Genomic DNA, 21039 nt, shown 5'->3' on the forward strand with positions numbered 1-21039 from the left:
TTTGTTTATATTAAAATTATAAATTTAAAGTAAATTAACAATTATTTATGTTAAAATATATTTATTAAAATTAAAAAAAATGATAAGGAAAAGAAAATCAAAAATAGCTGAAGGTGAACACATCCAAGAAAATAATGAGTTAATGGAAGAAAAGCTTTTATTTGGTAAAAAAAATTCTTCAATGAAAAGTTTAGAAGAGATATTTGATAACAATAAAGAAAGTGAAAATGTAGAATTTAAAAAAATGGAAAAATCAGAAGAAGATAAGGATTCAAATAAAAACATAAAAAATATTAAAGAAATAAAAAATAATGATAAAATACAAAGCTTAAAGGATAATGGAAATATTGAAAATGATCTAGAAATGGAATATACTTATTCCACTAATATTCCAGATGTAAATATTTTAGAAAATCAAATAAATGAAAATGATGAAACTAACGAAATAAAATTTAAAACCATTGATAATCTCTATAATAAATATGATAATGAAGTTCAATGCTTATTAGAAAGCTTCGAACTTTTAAAATTTTCAGAATTGTTTAAAAATCCTTTTGATCCAACTATTAGTAGAGATGAAAAAATGTATATAGAGACAAAAATATATACATTTGTTTCATTATCGATATTTTTTTACATAATTTTTTTTTTTTTTTTCTTGAAGTGTTAGAATTTTTTATTTTTCTGGTTTTTCATTTTTACCTTATTTAGGATGGGTTGTTGGTAAAAATATAACTTTTAAAAAATATATAGAAATTTCTATAAATTGTTTCACTATTTTCATTTTATTAGAACTATTTTTTTCTTTTTTATATGTCAATTTTATTATTTATTTTTCAAGCTTCAATATATGGATCATTTTGCAAGGAAAAAAATAATAAAAGCATTATATCGGTAAGAAAAAATATATAAAAATAGGTAAAAAATTTAAATATTTCATCTTATTTCTATAATTTCAATTTTAATTTTTTTTATTTTTTTTTTGTTAGTTAAGAATTATAAGTTCTATTCAATGTGCTATATTTGGTTTAATTATTATATTAATAATAGCTTTAATTAATGGTAAGTATATAAATAATAAGAATATATTTCTATATATTTATTTTTTATATATATTATCACTTATGTATATGTATTTTTTTTTTTTTTTTTATAATACTATAATTTTTAAAATTTCTTTTCAAAAGTAAATAGTCAAAGTGTATTACAATGTAAATATGAAGGAATTTCGTTTAAAAAAAGTTATTTTAAAAAAAAAAAAATAAAAAAAAAAAAAATATATATATATATAAATAAATTAGACTAAATAATTTTTCTATTAATTTTTTTTTTTTTTTAGAGTTAGTAAAAGATGGTAAATACAATGTTGTCTTTTTTGGGCCCATGAGCACAGATGATTGGATGAAGTCTAAACTATTAAAAAGTATTTTTTAAATATAAATAAATAATAAATATATAATAAATATATATAAATGATTTATTATTAATACATAGTTACAGAAGAATTAAATTTCAATATTTATACCATAAGCTATCCTAATCTTAAGAACAATAAAATAAAAACGAAAAGACAAATATTTTTAAAAGACGCTTTTACATGTGCCAAATTAAAATATTCTGATGTTATTCTTTTTTCATTTCAAATTGAAAGTGCTTTAAATTTTACTATTCCTTTTCTTGAAGTAATATAAAATAGTTTCTTTTTTTTTTATTTTTTTTCAAAATATTTAGAATTTGTTAAAAAAAAATAAAATAAAATAATTTAAGAGAAAATAAAATAAAAAATAGGTTCGTTTTTTTAAAGAAAAATGAAATTCTTGGCTTTTTCAGTTTTTCTAAAAAATTCAAAAAAAAGGTATAAAAAAAAAAAAGCATATAAAAATATCAAAAATGAAAATATATATTATAAACTCTTTTAAAATTTAAAAATTATTTTATTTTATTTTTTTTAAAAAGATACCTACCAAAGAAAAAATAGGAAAAGAAAACATAATTTACTTGGCTCCGAAAGAAGAAAATTTATACGATATTTATAGTTCTATAACTTTGAGACTTTGCCAAAATGAGAAAAATAATTATTACAACATTTTATACATAGTTCATCACAGTTTTAATAAATATCAGATTAGATGCACAGTAATATAAAAATAAAATATAAACTAATATTATTAGTTTTTTATTTTTTTTTTATTTTTTCTTTATATAATATTTTTATATGCTATAAATAATTTTTAAGTTTTTAGTACATTAGAATATCATATTATAATTTAAAATTTTTATTTTATATTACATTTATGTACTGTTCATTTCATTTATAATTTTGTTCTGACATTTTATTGTTCATGCATTATATTTCAATTTCAATCTTTCTATATGTAGAATTGCATATGTTTTTGTTAATTTTATTTACATTTTATAAAAAAGTATTTTTAATATTTTTCAATTTCTATGTAGAAAAATTTATCTGAAGACTACAGTATAGCAGTAAATAATTTTAATTTTAATACTATTGGTGTTGAAGAAAAAGCATCTAAATATGAAGACGATGATTTCAAAGAAGTAATTGACGATTTTTATCAATACTTAGTATTTATTAGAGACCTTATTTCTCAAAAAAATTTAGAATTTTACAGAAAAATATTATGTAAAAATGTTATGTGTGAATCAAAAGGAGCTATATGTGTTCTTTAAAATATATACCATTAGATAAAGAACAACTGTATATGGATAAATTAAACATAAAAAAAAGTGTAATGAATGCAACGATTTTTTTTTAATGTATTTTGTTTCAAATAAAGAATATGAAATTATTTCTATAGATATTAAAAAGTTTTGAATATTATAAATAATATTTTAAGTAATTTACTGCATTTTATCTCAAAATGGGAGATTACATATCTTTAAATTCAAGTCTTCTTAATAAAAATATTACTTTTTCTTTTAATTTACTATTTGAAATATTTCATGTAGTATTTATGAATTAAATTAAAAAAAAAAAAAAAAAATTAATTTGTTTAAAGATATATTATTTTTTTTCTTTTAAAAAGTTTAAGAATACAAAATATGTTAATAGAGAATAGAGATATTAAAAAAAAAAAATGCTTTGTATTTTTAAAAATGTGTTATATAAAATGTTATTTTTAAGTGATTTATATAAAAAATAATTTAATAAAAAATTTTCATATACAAATGTAGAAAATAACTAAAAAAAAAAAAAATAAAATAAAAAGTAACATTTTACATAACATAAATTATATCATCAAATCTTAATAGACAACTTTCACTTGGCTTTGTATAAATATAAAAAGGAATATTTTTATCTCCTCTTCTATATAAACCAAGAATAGTAATATGCCTTTTTGATAAAAAATAAAAAATATCACGAAAAGTTTTAATTTTTTTAAAAGAGAAATCAAAATATTTATTCAAATCACATATATATATAATACTTACATGTTTTATTAAACATTCCAAAGTATCATTACAAACTGAAAATTTAGAGAAACTTTTGTGATGAGTCAAAAAATTATATAACATAGTTTCGCAAATAATATTACTTGAATAAAATTTGGATGAATTTACATAAGGAAAAAAATCACAATATGGAGATTTTTTATCCATTAATTTTATCATTTTATTTTCTTCAAGAAAAATGACATTTGCAGGATTAATTAATTCTGTAATTATATTGTTTATATAATATGTTTTTTTTATTTTTTTCAATAGTTGCGTTACTTTTCTTGTTAATATTATTGTATTCATATCTATTTCATTTATTTCATTTACATCATTTATTTTAGTTGGCAATATTAATATATAGTCTGCTTTTATCAGTCCTGCATTTACTAAATTATAGTCATCTAAATACTTAAATTTTATAAAAACAATATTATATTTATGCATATCAAAAATATTAATATGTGGTATTTCATCAGTTAATATAATAACGTTATATTTGCATTTATTATTTATCATTTTAATTAATTGTATTATATTTGATGTGCAGTTTATTATTAATAATAATTTATTATTATTATTCTCTTGAAAATATTTTTCATACGCTTCTATATAGGAATAGGCAATTGCATTTTTTAATGTATAATTATATTTTGTTTGACTACTTTTTTTCAAATTTTCTATTTCATTAAGATTGAAATATTTATTTAAATAAGTTTTCTTTTTCAATTTTTTTTTATAGATAAAGTAATTTTTTTTATTTTTATTTAACTGTGTGTAATCTGTATGTAATAGTTCAGTATCATTAAAATTAGTTATAAAACTTTTTTTTTTTTTTTTTTTGCTATTTCTATTTACTAAATTATAATCTTTATAAAAATGATTTATTTCTTTCACATTTTTATCTGTATTATCATATTCATAAGTAATTACATTTGAATATTTTCTGCATCTAAATATATCATTATCATAAGTAGTATTATTATCACAATTACCATTATCATTTCCATAATTATTGTTATTATTATGTAGTTTCAAACTTGGTACTTCATATTTCTTTTTGATATCTTGATATAAAAGTATTTTATATTTTTTTTTATAATCATAACTTTTTTTTGAGAAAATTTTAGAAATTTTACAATTATTAAATAAATCATGATAATTTATTGCTATTATGTTTTCATTTTCTTTAAATAATATTTTATTCTCTAAAGATGTACTAGGCATTTTTTTTTTTATATCTTTAGTAAAAAATTTATTAAAGGATTGTTTGGTTTTTATAACGGATTTTAAATCATAAGAAATTTTATTTTTCTTTTTACTTTTAATTTCAAATAACCAAAATAAATCTTTTGCTTTTGATAAATACTTTATGACTTTCCTAGAATTTGCGATAACAATACATTTATCGTTGTTTTTCATAATATAATTTTTCCCCAAAAGATTTAGATAGCATTTTAGCTTCTTATTGTTTTTATTCTTCTTATTTTGGCTATTGTATTTGATAGATAGGGTGTTTTTTTTTCTATCGCATAATTTATTATCGAATCTTTCTATATTCTCAGAAAATTTCTCTCTTTTTTTTGGATATCTTCGTTTTAAATTATTATCAAAACTATCAATATTAATATTTATGCATATATTACCGAAATTTTTGTAATTTTCAGAATAACTGCTTTTTTTAAAAAAATTATCATTATGAATATTACTATTATCATTAGTAATATTTTTATACTTTTTAGAAGAATTTTCACTATTATATGAATATTCATAGTTTGTATTATTATTATTATAATCAATGAGCATACTTTGCTTTGATATATTACCATCTTCTATTGGTGAAAAACTGCATTTTTTATTCATAGATTTTTTATTGTTTGTATGTTTTACATAGTTATTATTATTATTATATACATTATTATTGTGTTCATCTTCTTTTTGTATATAATTAAATGGTTGAATATACTTTTTCAATAAATGTAAATAGATAAATTTAAAATTCTTTTTTTTTTTTTTTCTTATTATATTAATTAAATTATTCATATAAAAGCTCTTTGTTTTATGTTTTCTTTTAAATGAAATAATGCTATTAGTTTCAATACCTAATAGTATAATACCAAGTGATTCATATAATTTATAAAATAATTTATCAAATTTTAATCCAACCATATTTTTATGAATAGGAAATGAAAAAATTTTGGCTCTAGATCCTCTAGTAAATTCATATTTATATTGTAATGATGTAAAATAATATAACTTGTCTAAATTATATGAATATATATCATAATTATATGCAGTAAATAAATTTAAAATTAAGGTTATAAATCCGGGATATTTTATATTTTTAACAATTAAAGAATATTTTAAATTGACAATAACAAAATTTTCATAGCCAATTGATTTAATAATATTTGACATACAATTGTTTCTTAATTCGATAACTACCTTTTTTTTTCCTAATAAAAAATTTTTTAAAATTAATAATCTTGTGAAAGATTTGGTATCTATATTATAACGACTATTATGAAACTTATTAGAAAGTAAAAACAAATAATAAGCATTATGAGCATTAATGGTAGATAATAAATTAATATTTTCTTTTTCATTTAAATCTGAATTCTGAATATATAAGGATATGGAAAAATAATCAGCTAGTTTTATTTGATCCTTATAAAAATTTATAGGATAACTAGTTAGTAAGTGAAATTTTAATTTGTTTCCATAAGCAAGGGATTCAAAAAGAAAAACATTTAACTGTTGCGGTTCAATATCCCCTATTAATAGAATAAATTTTTTATTGTTCATACTAGGTTTTCCGTAAGTTTTTTTTTTTGAAAAAATGGAAATGATTAAATCATTAAATTGTATTGGAACCCAAATAAAAGTCCAAAATATAAAAAAAATACATACTACTTTACTTAATTTATTAATTGGAAAAATATCTCCATATCCCACTGTTGATATAGATATTATGGAGAAATAGAAATAATCTAAATAGCTATTAAGAAAATAATTGATATTACCATTTTTCAAATTATAAGGATGAATAGCTTGAATAGTATAAATAGTTGAGGCAAATGCATTACATAATAATAGAACTCCTAAAACAATTCTAATAATCTTAATTTCTGTTTTTGTTAGAATAGAATTATGTTCTATTATAGCATATGATACATTTAAAAATATTTTGATGTTTCTTAAAAATCCCATCATAAAATAAAAATCTGTTTGATTTTCAAAAAAAAAGAAATGTTTAGAAAAAAAAAAAGCACTTGGAGCACTAAAAAATACATCTATTAGCAATTTCGATTTCATCACGGAATATTTAGATTTGTTATAACTGAGTATAATTATAATTAAATCAACGTAAGATGTTGATAAAAGAACAAATAAAATGTTAAATATATATGTAGGTATTCTATTGAAATTCCACATAGTATCGTATGAATCTCTCCTCCAATAATATAAGCTAATAAACCATATTATTGTATATAACGTATCTTTTATATTGCAAAAATAATAATTAAATGCACTATTATATATTTTGAGGATATATAATTCTATCACTTTATGTTTTTTTTTTATTGAATAAAAAATTTTCTTAAAAAAGAATTTTTTAATCAATTTTTTATATTCAAAGTCATCGGATTCTATAGTTGTCGAATTAATATTCCTATTTATTCTAGTAAAATTAAATAAATTTAAAAAACTCTTTCTTTTAAATATTTTTAACTTGTATATGTTCATAAAATATATACAATTTATTGTTATTAACACTATTTTTAATATAAAACCTATTATTAAACATGTTATTCCGTTTATAAAGTTCATGCTCTCTATAGAACTTTTTACTAATTTTATTAGATATAGTCCATTTAACATTATAAGGAAATATTTAAAAATACATTTCACTAAAAAAAATAAGTCTTTTAAAGAAAATAAATAATTTTTCATTTTGATTTATTTCATATATATTCATTTTAAAGAAAAAAGTTCTATTTAGAAAAAAAAATTTCCAAGTAAATAAAAATATTTACTTTTTCTTCATTTATTCTTAATATCTATTTTTTTTTATTCACTGTTTATATATTTCTTTTTCATTTTTTTTTTTTTTTTTTGTATCAAATTTTGTTTTACTTTTATTACTTAAATATTCATTTCACAACAATTTTATACATGCATATTCATATATTATTTTTTGTATATAATCATATTTCTTAGTACATCCCTTATTTTATACATACGTAAAATATTTTTTTTTCAAAATTATGACTAAATAAGTATTATTCTAACTTTATAATAGATCTATTTTTTTAATATTTTTTCTAAAAAATAGTATAATTTTCCCTTTTCATGACGTTGTTTTCCATTTATTTAAGATAAATTCTTTACGTTTGAATTTATGCGAAAATGTTTACTAATAAAACATATATAAACAAAAAAAAAAAATAAATAAATAAGAAAAATACATATATATATGTGAATAGAATTAACAAAATTTAAATATAGATTTGTATTTCATAAAAATTAAATTTTTAATTTGAACAAAATGATAATATTAAATTAAAAAAAAATGTAATTGTTGGCAGCCAAAAATTAAGTACAAAAGTAGACGTTATAGATAAAAATAATAATGCCACTTAAAAATAAAATGAGAATTAATGAAAAAATATTTAAAAATAAAATAATAAAGTAGAAATAATTATTTATATAATAATAATTATTTTATTGCAATATGATATTTTTATTTTTTTTGAATAAAATTGTAATAAATATAATTTGATATGATATATTTTAATAAATCATTAGGAACAGAATAAATAATATTCAATTTATATGCATTTTACAAAAAAAAAATAAGATTATAATGTGATTTGCATAAATACTATTTTAAGTGTTATCTATTAAGTTTCTTGCTTTATATTTTTATTTTCTAAAAGAAAAAAATTACGACAATATAATTTAATAAAAGCTGAGAGAAAAGACATTAAAAAATAAAAAGAAAAGAAATAAAAAAGTAAAATGAAAAAATTACTAAAAACATATACATAACTAAAATTTTGTTTACTATGCACTAGAAAATAATTATTATTTACGTTTTTTTTAAGTATATAATAAATGATATAATTTAAAATAGAAATAGAAAAATAAAGTAAAAGTTAAAATTTCTTTTACATTAAAAGTATATCTTATCATATATTTATACTTGTCTTATGCATATAAACATTATGATTTTTAAAAAATGTATAATTAAATTTTTCTTATGTTAGCTTAGAATATATATATTTTTATATATTATGGTTACTTGTTTTAAATCCAATTAACGAACTTCTTTATTTCTAATTATTATATTTTTTATTTATATAATATATTATGTTTTAAAGGCAACATAAAAATAATGATTAAGCTAAAGGATTTTCTTTGCGTTACTTTTTTTTTTAAATGTATCTTTTCTTTATAAAAGTATCAAAAAAAAAAAAAAAAAAATTAAGAATATAGAGTTTTTTATTAAATTTTGTATTAATATTAGGGGTAGCAATGATTGAATCATTTTAAATTAAGCTTAATGGAAATAACTTTAAATAAATTTTTACATATATATATATTCATGCTCTTTTTAAATGTAGCATTACTTTTTTATTTTTATTGTTGTAGAAACGGTTAATAATCAATATTTTAGTCTTCTCAAAATTAATAAAGATATATAAGCAAAAAAAATATAGTAATATATTTTATTGTAATTTATATTTATTCTTTTTTCTTTTTTTTTTTTTTTATGTTTGCTATCAAAAAATAACCACTTTTTCGTAAAATGGTTAATAGTAAAAATAAATAATACATAAAAAAAGCTTAACAAAAAAAGAGGTTTTTATTACTCCTTTATAACTTTTAATTTTGGCAATTCTTCTTTTTAAACAAAATTTTTTTTCAATTTCACTTATAATTTGGTTTCTTTTTCATTTTAAAATTTAATATCAAATAAAAAAATGAAAAAAGCATGAATATAAATTCATGAATAAAAAAGAAAATTAACACATCCATAAAAATGCATAACTTTGAAAAGTAAATTTTGAGAAATTCTTTTTTTTTTTATATTTCTAATTTAATTTATAAAAATATACTGTCATATTTTTTTATTTTAATGTTCACATAAAATTTAATAGTATCATATCATTGAGTATGATAAATTAAGGAATATCTTTTTTGATGACAAAAAATATCAAAATAAAAAAGTGGTAATTCTAAGGGATGAAATAAATGTACAAATATCCTAAAATATAAGTTCATAATATTAAGATAGTTTAGTGTCTTTGGATTTTTATCAAGAAAAAAGAAATTTTTAAGTTTATGAAAAAATGGAAACATAATAATTATAGTAATACATTTTTTGATTTTAATACATACAGAAAAAATAAATTTGAGTATATGTGATTTTTTTTTTTTTTTTTTACTATAGTTTGTACAAAGTAAAAAATAAAATGAGGTGCTAAAAAAAATTTTTTTTGGTTAAATACCTTTTTTCTTAAATTTTTAATTTTGTATTTTTATTATTTTAAGAAAGTAACTATATATAACAATGAATTTAGTTATAAATAGCAATTCAATAAATGCACTTTTAAAATTTTTTTCTTCATGCAAAAAAAAAAAAAAAAAAAAAAAATTTAGTTAGTAAACAAAACTAAAATTTTATAAATGAACATTTTTTTTTTTATAAATTTTTCATATTTATTAAAATAATTTAATATAAAAAAAAAAAAGTAAACATTTATTTTTAAAAATGGAATTATTTTTATATTATTATATTTAATTTGACTATAGTTAAATTTTTTATTTAAGATATTTATTGATTGTTAAGAAAAATGAATCCTTTTCAGATATTTTATTGATACATATATTTTTTTTTTTTTTATATATATGTTACTATAATATATTTGGGGATTTGCTTAATTTTCTATGTTAGTTTTCATGTAGTATAATTTACTAAAAATGAGAAGTTTTTAAGTGTTGTCTCTCTTTTTTTTTTTTTTTTATGATTTACCTTTTAGTGATTTGATAAAATAATAGATATTTTTATTTGAAAAATGAATACCTATTATTAGTTGGAAGCATTGCTTCAGAATTTACAACAAATATATATATTATTATATTTAATAAAGTTTTGCTTTTTCATAAAAAAAAAAAAATAAGTATTTGTGTTAATCAATTTAATAATTTTAAATTTTTTGTTATGTATTTTTAAGTTCATTAATTGTTAAAATGCTTAATTTAAGTAAATCATATTTATTAAGATGGAACACATCATGGACATATAAGTAAAGCAAAAATTTAATAAATTTGCATAAATTGCTTTATTTTTTTTATTTAGTTAATTATATTATAAAATAATGTTTTAAATGTAAATTAAGTTTAAATTACAATATATTAAAAATATATTGTGTTAATACATATTTATTTTATATATAAACATTTCACATTTAAATATTTATGAAAATATCTTTTCATTTTACATATAAAAAGGAAAATTATTTTTTTGTTAATATAATTATTAATGTAGATTAAAGAGATATCACATGTCCCCAAGATGGAATGTTAGTAAATGGTTGGTAAAAGAAGAATATAAATCTCAAAAGTTTAATAAGCCATTTCATTTAACCAAATGGGGAAACTTTAAAACTTACCAACATCAATATTTTTCAAATGGAGCTTTCAATAAATTTTGTGATATGAAAAAATTACATGAACAAAACATTAATATAAAAAAATAAAATTCAATATTTTTAATTTGTTTTTAATATGAGCAATTTTTCGTTCGTTAAATTAGCCATATATATATTAAAATTAGTCCTATAAATTATATACATATATATATATATATAGTTTATATTTCAATTTGTTACATTTATATTTTGTATTTTTTCTTTCATCTCCATTTCTATGAAATTTATATTTTATTAAATGTATATATTTTCTTTCTTCTATATATTTTTCATTTATTCTGCATTTTTTTTTTCTTAAAATATTTTTTCTAATAAATTTAATAAAATATTGAAATAATGAGGTAATTCATTTATTAAATTTAAAGGAATACACATATAATCGAAGCTATATATTGTTTTACTAATAATTTCATTAAATTCAGTGGATGATTGCTTATTTAATTTGGGGACCTAGAAAAAAATAAAAATAAAAATAATTAAGAAAAAACAATTAATACTACTTATTTTTTAATTATTTCTTTATTCAAAAAAAAAAAAAAAAAAAAAAAGAAATACTCATGCTTCTTGCGTTATTTTTCTTATTTTAGTGTTTTATTTTATTTTATTCTTTTTTTTAATTATAAATTAAAAGTTTTGTTTAATTTATTAAATTAAAAATATTTATTTACTATTCTTAAATTTCGTTTGTGTTTTTTTTTTTTCTATTGTTATTTAGAAAATTGTTATAAAATTTAATTCCTCTCTTTATTCTTTATACATTTACTACTTAAATTACATATAAAAATAGCGATTTTATTATAATGCTAATTTCTTTTCCCTTTTTATTTGATTTTTAAAAATTAGTAGAATTTTAGTATTTTTCTTTTTTATAGTTTTTTTAATTTTTTTTTTTGAGTGGAATAGTTAACACATTACATATTCCGTACATTTATAATTAGCCAATTTTACTTGATCTTTCCATTTTTTAATTATTAATAGACATTTTATAAAATAAATATGTATGGATATGCTATATTTTTTTTAAATTAGGTTATATATTATAAATCTTTTTGTTTTTTATTTTATTTTTTTTTTGATATTTATATAATTGCCAATTATTTTATAAATTCATGAATTTTCTTTTTTCTTTTTTTTTGTTACCTTTGGGTATCTTTGGCTAAAATGTGTTAATATTAATATTTTACATTTAACTTCTAAACCTATATATATAAATATATATATGTATTTACATATTTTTAAGTGCATAAATATATGTGATAAAATTAAATTATAATTTTTTTTATATTTGGGATGTTATTTTACTTATTTGCATTGCTTCTTGTGTAGTAGAATGTTTTTTTTGAATAGCTTCGTTTAATAATTCATCATCAAATGTAGCTAAGTATTAATTAAAGAGGAAACATTTATTTTATAATATATATATACAAATTATTTTAATATAATTTTTTTTTTTTTTATCTTATCACATTTCATTTATATTATTAAATTTTTTTTTTTATTTGTATTTTTACTCTGTTTAAAAACTTTTTAAAAAATCATTTTTTAAATATAGAAAAATTATAATTGAAAATAATTTTTTTTTAATACCTTCATGGATTAAAATATTGCATCCTTTTGAAAATTTTTTGATATTACTACAAGGTCGTGTATCGGCTGAATATACAACGGAACCAATATTTTTGTTTTCAATTTTGACACCATATGATTCATTAATATGATTAACCTAAGAAATGAAGTAATATCAAATTATTTTTTTTTTGTTAACATTATATAAAATTCACCTTAAAACATAGGCATTCTAATATTTATTTAAAATAAATAGAAAAATTTCGTGATATATTTAATTATACCTTAAAAAGCTGCATATTTAAAAAATCTTCTTCGATTTTTTCTTTTATTTCTAAATTTTCTGAATTATATATAACTTTTACCGGTTTATCAAAAAATAACTCATTTAATAAATTCATCCAACTTTTTAAAGTTATTGGAATTAACAATATTGGATGATCTAAATTAGGAAAAAATATCTTTCTTATATATAATAAATAATAAAGACCCGCATGATGATCTGCATGGGAATGTGATATAAATATTACTCTAAAAGAACGAAAAAAAAATTTTATTTAAAATACTATAAAAAAATAAGTAATGAATGGATATAGGCATATATATACTTGATTGATTTAATAATTTCAGAAAAATGTATCCACGATTTACTCATCCAATATAACTGGTACAAAGAACCTTCCCCGAAGTCCAAAACAATACTAAAATTTTTTTGAATATTTAAAAGTATACCAGATACGTTACGAAAAGTCGAAGGCATAGAACATCCAGTACCAAGAAAATAAAAAGAAGGTACTTCTGAAAAATTAGAAAATTTTGTTTGATTAAAATTTTCAAAGGTTTTTATTAAGTCTTCATTTTCTTTTAACACTTTTGATATTTTTGAGTAATTGAAAATGTTTGGATATAAATCAGATAACATTTCACTAGTGCATATATTAATCTTATGAAAAGGATGTAGAATAAATTTTGTTAATGGGTTATATAAAAGATAAGAATTATTTTTTTCATTTTTTTCATTTATTATTTCATTTTCTGCTTCTGCTGATAAATCGTTTATATTATTTAAATTAGTATTTTTTTGTATAACATTTTCTGTCTCATTTTTTTCATTTACAAAAGAATTTCTTATCATAATTGGATCTTTTTTTTCTTTGTCATTTTGCAATAAATATGACATATTATATATAGGTGTATCAGGTTTATACTTTAAAAAAATGTTTGGTAATAATTTAGAAAGAAAGTTGTTTAATGAAGAAGAGGAAACAAAAGGGCATACACTTAATGAACTATTGGATTGATTGCATTTAATATTTTTTACGTTTTTTAAACTTAAAAAAAAATCTCTGTATTTTTTACAATTGGTAATTTCGTCACAGGATAAATGAAAAACGTATTCTAAATTTTTTAAATAAAAATTTTCTTTATTTGTTATTTCTTTAATTAAACAATTTATATCTTCACTGTTTAATAAATCAATAATTAATGATTTTCTTCCATCTATATTTTTATCACAAACATCTTCAGTTTTTATTATTTTATTATTTATTGTAATAGATTTTCCTGATTTTAATATGCCATAATATTTTCCCGATGGAATATTTAAACTTTTAGCTTTCTCTGGATGAAATTTCCCCAATGTTTGTGGGCATTCAATTAAATAACAAATGCTATTAAATGCTATATTATTGTTTTTTTTTTTATTTTCATCTTCACTTAAATTATTATTTTGATTCTTTTCTTCAAATTTATTTTCATATTCTGTCACACTTTCATTTCCATTTCTATCTCCATAATTTTTATCCATCTTTCTTTTTTTAAGGTTATTTAAATATGTATCTTCAGGATCTTCTTCTTTTGGCTTATCCCCATATTTATGGTAAAAGTTTTTTTTCTCATAACTCATACTATCTTTTTTAATAATTTTCTTTTTATTTGTGTTTATATAGCTTATATCATCATTTATTATATTCATATTTTCCTTTAGAAGAATTTTATTTTCATCGAGTATTATGGGAGTTATCACGACGTTTCCTTTTAAAATTATTGGTGATATATTATTAGAAATTTCATATACCTTAATTTTTATATTTTTCATTTTCGCGAAAGTAGAGGTAAAATTGTTAATAATTCTTTCTATCGGTTTGGGCCCATATATACTAATACAATTATCTGATATATTATCTATTGTTAATAATAGTCCAATCAAACCACCAATAGTTTCAGGATTAATTTTTGTAAAAAATATATTTTTTATTTTAACTAGGTGTAATTTATGTTCATTTAAAAATCGTTGATTATTTTCACCGCAATTAAAAAGAGTAACATCCCCATTCACAAATAAGCGTAAACTAGATGGTATTGCTAATCTATGCCAACCTATTATTTGAATATACACTTCCATTTTTTCGTTATTTTACTTTTTTTTTTTTTTAATCTATTAATGAAGTATATATATATATATTTTTCTATTAGGTTAGTCCTCTTTATGAAATTTTTACTTTAAAAAAGCAAATTACATATTTTTTTTAACAGAATTGATATATGACATAAATAAAGTTATAAAATAAAAAGAATAATAAAATTTCTTAAGATTATAAATTTTACAAGTTTATGATATTTTTATATTTTATGATTATTAATTCTATAAATAATAAAGTATTATGAAAAATAAAGTATTTACAAACTTCATAAATAAAAATTAAAAATCTTTAAAAAATTAAAACATATAGTGTTTTGAGGAAAAAAATTATTATCCATCTATATATATGCATAGATAAGGGTATGAAATCTTTACTATATTTTTATTTATAATATTTATCTTTTCTAAAAGATATAAAATAATAAAATTACATTTGTATGAGTAAATATATAAGTTTTAATTCTTTTAAAATAATAATATTATTTCAAATTATAACAAAAAGTTCAAATTTATGTAACAAAAAATACAGTTTTATTATATATTCTAAGGATTTAAAAAAAAGAATAGATACAAAGAATATATTATATAATTCAAATACATAAGAAATTTTCCAATATTTTAAAATTATAAAGAGGTTTACTTTTAAAACAAAAAAAAAAAAAGGAAAAAGTAGCATATTCATCTGAAGTAAAAAGATAGAATATTCTATTATTTAAAAAAAAAAAAAAAAAAAAAGAGAAAATAAATATCCTATATTTGAATATAAAAAGTATTAGAGTTCATCTATTTAAAAAAAAAAAAAATTTGTAAATGTTTTCAAAAATTTACATGAACGACTACAAATTTTTTTTTTTTGAAATTTAAAAAAAATATTATACATATGAGAAAATACAAAAAAATATATATAATTTAGCTAAATAATCAATATATGAAAAGAAAATTAAATTTATTTTTAAGTACAATACAAAATAAATGGAATGCGATTATGAGAATGAAAAAAGTTTTCATAAAATAGTATTAACAATAAAAAATAAAATTGAAAAATATGATATAAATAAATGGAAGAATATTGTAAAACCAGAAGATGTGTCATACAATGCCTACTTTGAAAAATTAGTAAAAGAAGATATAGAATATAATGATAAAGAAAATAAAATAAACGAAGAAAATGTAAACAATGAAAATGAAAAAAAAGAAAATACATATGAAATAAATAAAGATTTTTTTGATAATATAAGCAATAGAGAAAAATTTTATTTTTTATTAAATATAAAAGAAACGATGGAAACCAGTTGGCTATTAGCGCATAAAAGATTAGAAGGAATAAGATTAGAAGAAAATTCTGAACTAGTTAATGTACAAGAACTAATTAATTACTCAAAAAAATTATCAGATACAACTTGTGCCCCACCTGAATGTGATAATATAAATGATAAAATAATTCATCAAGAATACTATCCTAATTATCATTTTTTGAATTTTGTAAATATAGAAGAAATTCATTTATCTAAATTATTTCAATTGCAAAAGTATAGTGCTGTTTGTTTTCCCCCTATAATTACTATACAAGAAAATGATAATTTGCTAATTGTTAATATTACTTGTTCTACTCCAAATACTACAATTTATTATAAAGTGAACGAGGAATTAAAGGAGAATATTTATGATTCTTATAATAAACCTAAAATATCTAAAAGGCAAAAAATAAATATATACGCGTGGTCAGTTAAAGAAGGTTATATAAAATCAAGAATTTCCTGTTTTTCTAAAACATATAATGTTAATGATCCTTCACAAAACTTATTAAATAATGAGAACTCTTTATTTTTTCCTGATTCTATTAAATCTGACAAGGGTGAAAATGAAAATATTTTAAATAAGCACCCTTCAAGTACAAATGTATTTAAAAATTTAGGCTTTTTATTAAGTAGAAAAAAAGAAAAAAAATCCGAAACATCATCAAATGAAGAATCATCATTAAGTGATGAAGAAAAATAGGAAATTAAAAAAAGATAGTAGAAAGTTAATGAATAAAAAAAAAAAAAAGAATATTATTAATAATAAAATGAAAACTTTCATAAAATTAAAGATTCAATTATATAAATATATATTTAAGTAGATGTATAACCAAATACGTAAATAATTTAAAAAACCAAAAAAATGAAATATAATGACAGATAAAATATTAAGTTATATATTTTTTATAATTTCTTTTTGTATGTATTTAGGAAAAAGTACAAAGAACATTATTTGTTATATATATATTTTTATCTTTATTATGAATATTACACTAAAGAAATACAATTACTACATTATATATACTACATTTTTTTTTTTTTTTAATATTCGTTTGAGATATAAAAGAGTATTTTTTGTTAGAAATATATATATGCTTGTATAAATTTTTACATCTATCAAAATCAAAAAAAAAAAAAAAAAAAAAAAATTTAAGTACAAGAACATATATTTAATGCTTATTTTACATTTTTATTTTTTTTTTGTTGTTTTTTATTTTATTTTATTTTTTTTTCATATTTCATTTATATCATGATAAGGAAATATTATAACTAATATTTAAGCATTCATTTTATTTCTACTTACTCTTTGTCTCTTTCTCAATATTATATTTCATTATTTAAAATTTTTTAAAAGAACATCTTTTATTTGTTCTGGAGAATAATTAAATTTCATCTTATCACCATATAATTCATATATTTTCATATATTCTTTATGAATATTATGAAATAATGATGACTTAATATTATTTTTAAGATCATTAGATTCTATTTTATTTATTAAATTAAAATTATTGTAATTTTCTGTAAAAACAAATTTATAAAAATTTTCTACAAAAATCTCTATTTCCTCTGTATTATTTTCATTTAGTTTGTCTATTTTATACATTTTATCTATATTCAAGTAATTCATCAAAATGGAACTTTCAGTTTCTAAAATTTTTTCGCATTTTTCATTAATTATTATTGTAAGTAATTCACAATATTTAGATGAGCCTTCAAAATTTTGAATACTTTCTTGTATAAATGTAAATATATTTATAATAAATATATGATCACTTTCAATATTTTTATTTTTATTTTTTAAGGCATTATTTATTAGAGGATTTATTGTGATATCAAGGACGTTCTGAAAATCCTGTTCATTACTTTTTCCACATAAAGAACTATTTTTGTATATTTTATGTATATTATTTAGAGAATTAAAAATTTTTTTTATATAAAACAACGTATCATTAAAATAATCAGAATCCTCTCTTTTGGTTATCTTACTTAAATAAAATGTTACAACATTTTGTTGCCATAATGTAATGAATTCATTTTCTATGTTTTTTTGTATATTCAATGTGTAATTTAATAATTTACAATTATACTTTTCTAACGAACTAATTTTATCATTTAATTCACAATTATAACTTACTTCTATTTTAACATTTCTTTCATTAACAGTTGTATTATTTATATTCTTATTAGAACATTCTGAATCATATTTATAAGGTTTATGTAAACTGGGATCATTTTCATTATTATGAATACTATGCTTATATGCTATTTCTTTTTTTTCCCTATCTATTATGTTATATTCTTTTATTTCATAATTTTCGTTTTTTTTATCTATAAAATTTTCATTTAAGTTTCCTTTTTCCTTCTTAATTGTATTTACATATTTTATATCTTCATTATTTTCATTTGAGAAAGTCTCATTTAAAAGCTCTTTTTTTTGTACATCTATGATATTATTAGATATGTCACATAAAAAAGGGCTACTCCTTTTTTCTAGAGTTAATTCATAACTTTGGAAAAATGAGCTGCTACTTTTTAAGATTTCTAATTTATTTGTATTATTATCTTTATTTTTATCACTATTATAAACAATATCTTTGGTAGAATACTCGATTACTATTTCTCTGATAACTCTATTTATCTCATAGTTTTTTTGAAATTGTCTTAGTTTAAAAATAAATATGTCTAGCACTTGAAATAATTCATAGCAAGATTCATAACTTTTAGGATAAATATTTAGATTTGTTTCTAAAAAATTTTTATAAGGAACTAGTAATACATCAATGATATTATATAGAATATTATGAGTGTTTTCTAAATTTATTGAGATATAAGACGCGATTTTATTTGCATAACAAAAATTGAATGATAAAAGCATTTTAAAGAAATTATCTTCTAATGTTATCAAATAATAAAGAATAGAAAAGAAATTTTTAAAAATTTGTATTGAATCATCTTTAGCATCTACTTCTATGGATTTTTTTTTATTCATTGATTTATATTTATTAATCATTAATTCTTGATAATTTTTTTTTAACAGTTTTTTTCTAAAATGGAGAAAATTGCTTAAACATATATTGAAATATTCTATTCTTTCAATAATAACTTTATAGCAGAATTTTGTTGTTGGAGATAATTTTTCTATGTAATTTTTTATTATTATTTTTCTTTTCTCCTTTTCTTCACAATTTGTACATAATAATAAATCAATAATTTGATTAGTTCTTTTATACAAAATGTTATTTTCTTTAATTATATATAAACACATTTTTTTACATGCTGAATTCAATATTTTATTATAATATTTTGAATAAAATTTATTTAATTTATCTGATGAATCTTCATTTAATAATTTTATTATATTTTTTTTAGTATATTCAAATTGTCTCAAATATTCAAAAAATTCTATATTTAATGATATTTTTAAGTCTGTTAAATTATTTAAGCATAATGAGCTTAAACTATACTCCTGTAAAATCATATTATATATTTTTTCTTTTTTTCTTATGTTATATTTTTCTTTTTTTAGCATATTTATTTTATCCACTATTTCTTTAGTTATTTTACTACTTTCTACAATTTTTTCTTTTGTGTTTTTGTCTAATTCATTAATTTTTTTTAAATCATTTTCAATATTTTCAAAATATGTAAAGCAATCACATGTTTTCTTAATCGAATCTTCATAATTATTTAATTCACTCAATTCGTAGTCATATTCATCATATAATACATCATATTTATTAAATGTGTTTTTGTAATTTGTAAAATAATTTAACTCTTTAAAAAGTAAATTGGAATCTATGTTTAAATCGAAATCTGCACTAATTTCTACTTCCATAGTGACACATTTTATTATAAAAAATATTTTCTTTTAAATGAACTTTAATTTTTATTTTTGTTTTGAATTATTATCAAAGAAAAAGAAAAAAAGTTTTAAATATCTTTTTGTTAAAATATATATATATATAATTAATATTATGAATTAAATTTAATAAAAGAAAATTATTGATATTATAATTTCTAATTGTTCCTAAGAAAAGTTAATATCTAAAAACTTTTAAATATTAAAATTTTTTTTTTTTACAAAAAAAAAAAATAAAATAAAATTTCTAAAAGGAAAAAAATAAAATTACATATTATATCAAAAAATTGTAAGAGTAATAAATGTTCGTAAGAAATAACAAAAAATGTATGTTTGAAAAAAAAAAAAAAAATATATATACATATAAATATATATCCTAAAACATTTTTCTTTATAAATTATAGATTAATAATTTTTTTTTCATATTTTTCATTCATAAATGTGTAAATGATTTATTTAAATTCTCTTAAAACATATAAAAAAGAAGATTAAAAAAAGCTAAATGTAAACAAATAGCTATATATATATCATAACAATATGATTTAATATAATATAAAGAGAATTAGATATAATAATATTACTAAGTATTAAAGCATAAATAATATTTAAATAAAATAAATAATTACAATTTATATCATTAAAATGTTAATATTTTAAAGTCCATTTATTGTTTGCGAAAATTAGGTATTAAATATATGTAAAAAAAATTAGCTAAAA

General features: G+C 17.6%; 6 protein-coding genes across 6 annotated transcripts; 3 read left to right on the plus strand and 3 right to left on the minus strand.

Moving 5' to 3' along the window:
• Positions 1-79: 79 nt before the first annotated feature.
• PRELSG_1215200 (conserved Plasmodium protein, unknown function) lies at positions 80-2691 on the plus strand (the record flags this gene model as incomplete). The annotated part of the gene is made up of 10 exons (XM_028677929.1): positions 80-585; positions 665-723; positions 842-894; positions 990-1062; positions 1188-1241; positions 1340-1423; positions 1495-1682; positions 1805-1855; positions 1957-2136; positions 2455-2691. The coding sequence occupies 10 exons, from the start codon at positions 80-82 to the stop codon at positions 2689-2691; spliced, it is 1485 nt and encodes a 494-aa protein (XP_028534269.1).
• Positions 2692-3237: 546 nt separating this feature from the next.
• On the minus strand, positions 3238-7410 carry K2 (potassium channel, putative; the record flags this gene model as incomplete). Its single annotated transcript, XM_028677930.1, has 1 exon — positions 3238-7410. The coding sequence occupies one exon, from the start codon at positions 7408-7410 to the stop codon at positions 3238-3240; it is 4173 nt and encodes a 1390-aa protein (XP_028534270.1).
• Positions 7411-10713: 3303 nt separating this feature from the next.
• Positions 10714-11222, plus strand: PRELSG_1215400 (conserved Plasmodium protein, unknown function; the record flags this gene model as incomplete). Its single annotated transcript, XM_028677931.1, has 2 exons — positions 10714-10769; positions 11012-11222. 2 exons carry the CDS (start codon positions 10714-10716, stop codon positions 11220-11222), a joined length of 267 nt encoding a protein of 88 aa, XP_028534271.1.
• Positions 11223-11468: 246 nt separating this feature from the next.
• PRELSG_1215500 (tRNA 3'-trailer sequence RNase, putative) lies at positions 11469-15144 on the minus strand (the record flags this gene model as incomplete). The annotated part of the gene is made up of 6 exons (XM_028677932.1): positions 11469-11624; positions 12315-12373; positions 12477-12551; positions 12762-12897; positions 13025-13271; positions 13349-15144. 6 exons carry the CDS (start codon positions 15142-15144, stop codon positions 11469-11471), a joined length of 2469 nt encoding a protein of 822 aa, XP_028534272.1.
• Positions 15145-16134: 990 nt separating this feature from the next.
• Positions 16135-17160, plus strand: PRELSG_1215600 (conserved Plasmodium protein, unknown function; the record flags this gene model as incomplete). Its single annotated transcript, XM_028677933.1, has 1 exon — positions 16135-17160. One exon carries the CDS (start codon positions 16135-16137, stop codon positions 17158-17160), a length of 1026 nt encoding a protein of 341 aa, XP_028534273.1.
• A 633-nt stretch (positions 17161-17793) lies between these two features.
• Positions 17794-20298, minus strand: PRELSG_1215700 (conserved Plasmodium protein, unknown function; the record flags this gene model as incomplete). The annotated part of the gene is made up of 1 exon (XM_028677935.1): positions 17794-20298. One exon carries the CDS (start codon positions 20296-20298, stop codon positions 17794-17796), a length of 2505 nt encoding a protein of 834 aa, XP_028534274.1.
• Between the last annotated feature and the right edge of the window lie 741 nt (positions 20299-21039).

Source organism: Plasmodium relictum (genome assembly GCF_900005765.1).
Source record: "Plasmodium relictum strain SGS1 genome assembly, chromosome: 12".
In the NCBI taxonomy this organism is placed as follows: Eukaryota; Apicomplexa; class Aconoidasida; order Haemosporida; family Plasmodiidae; genus Plasmodium; species Plasmodium relictum.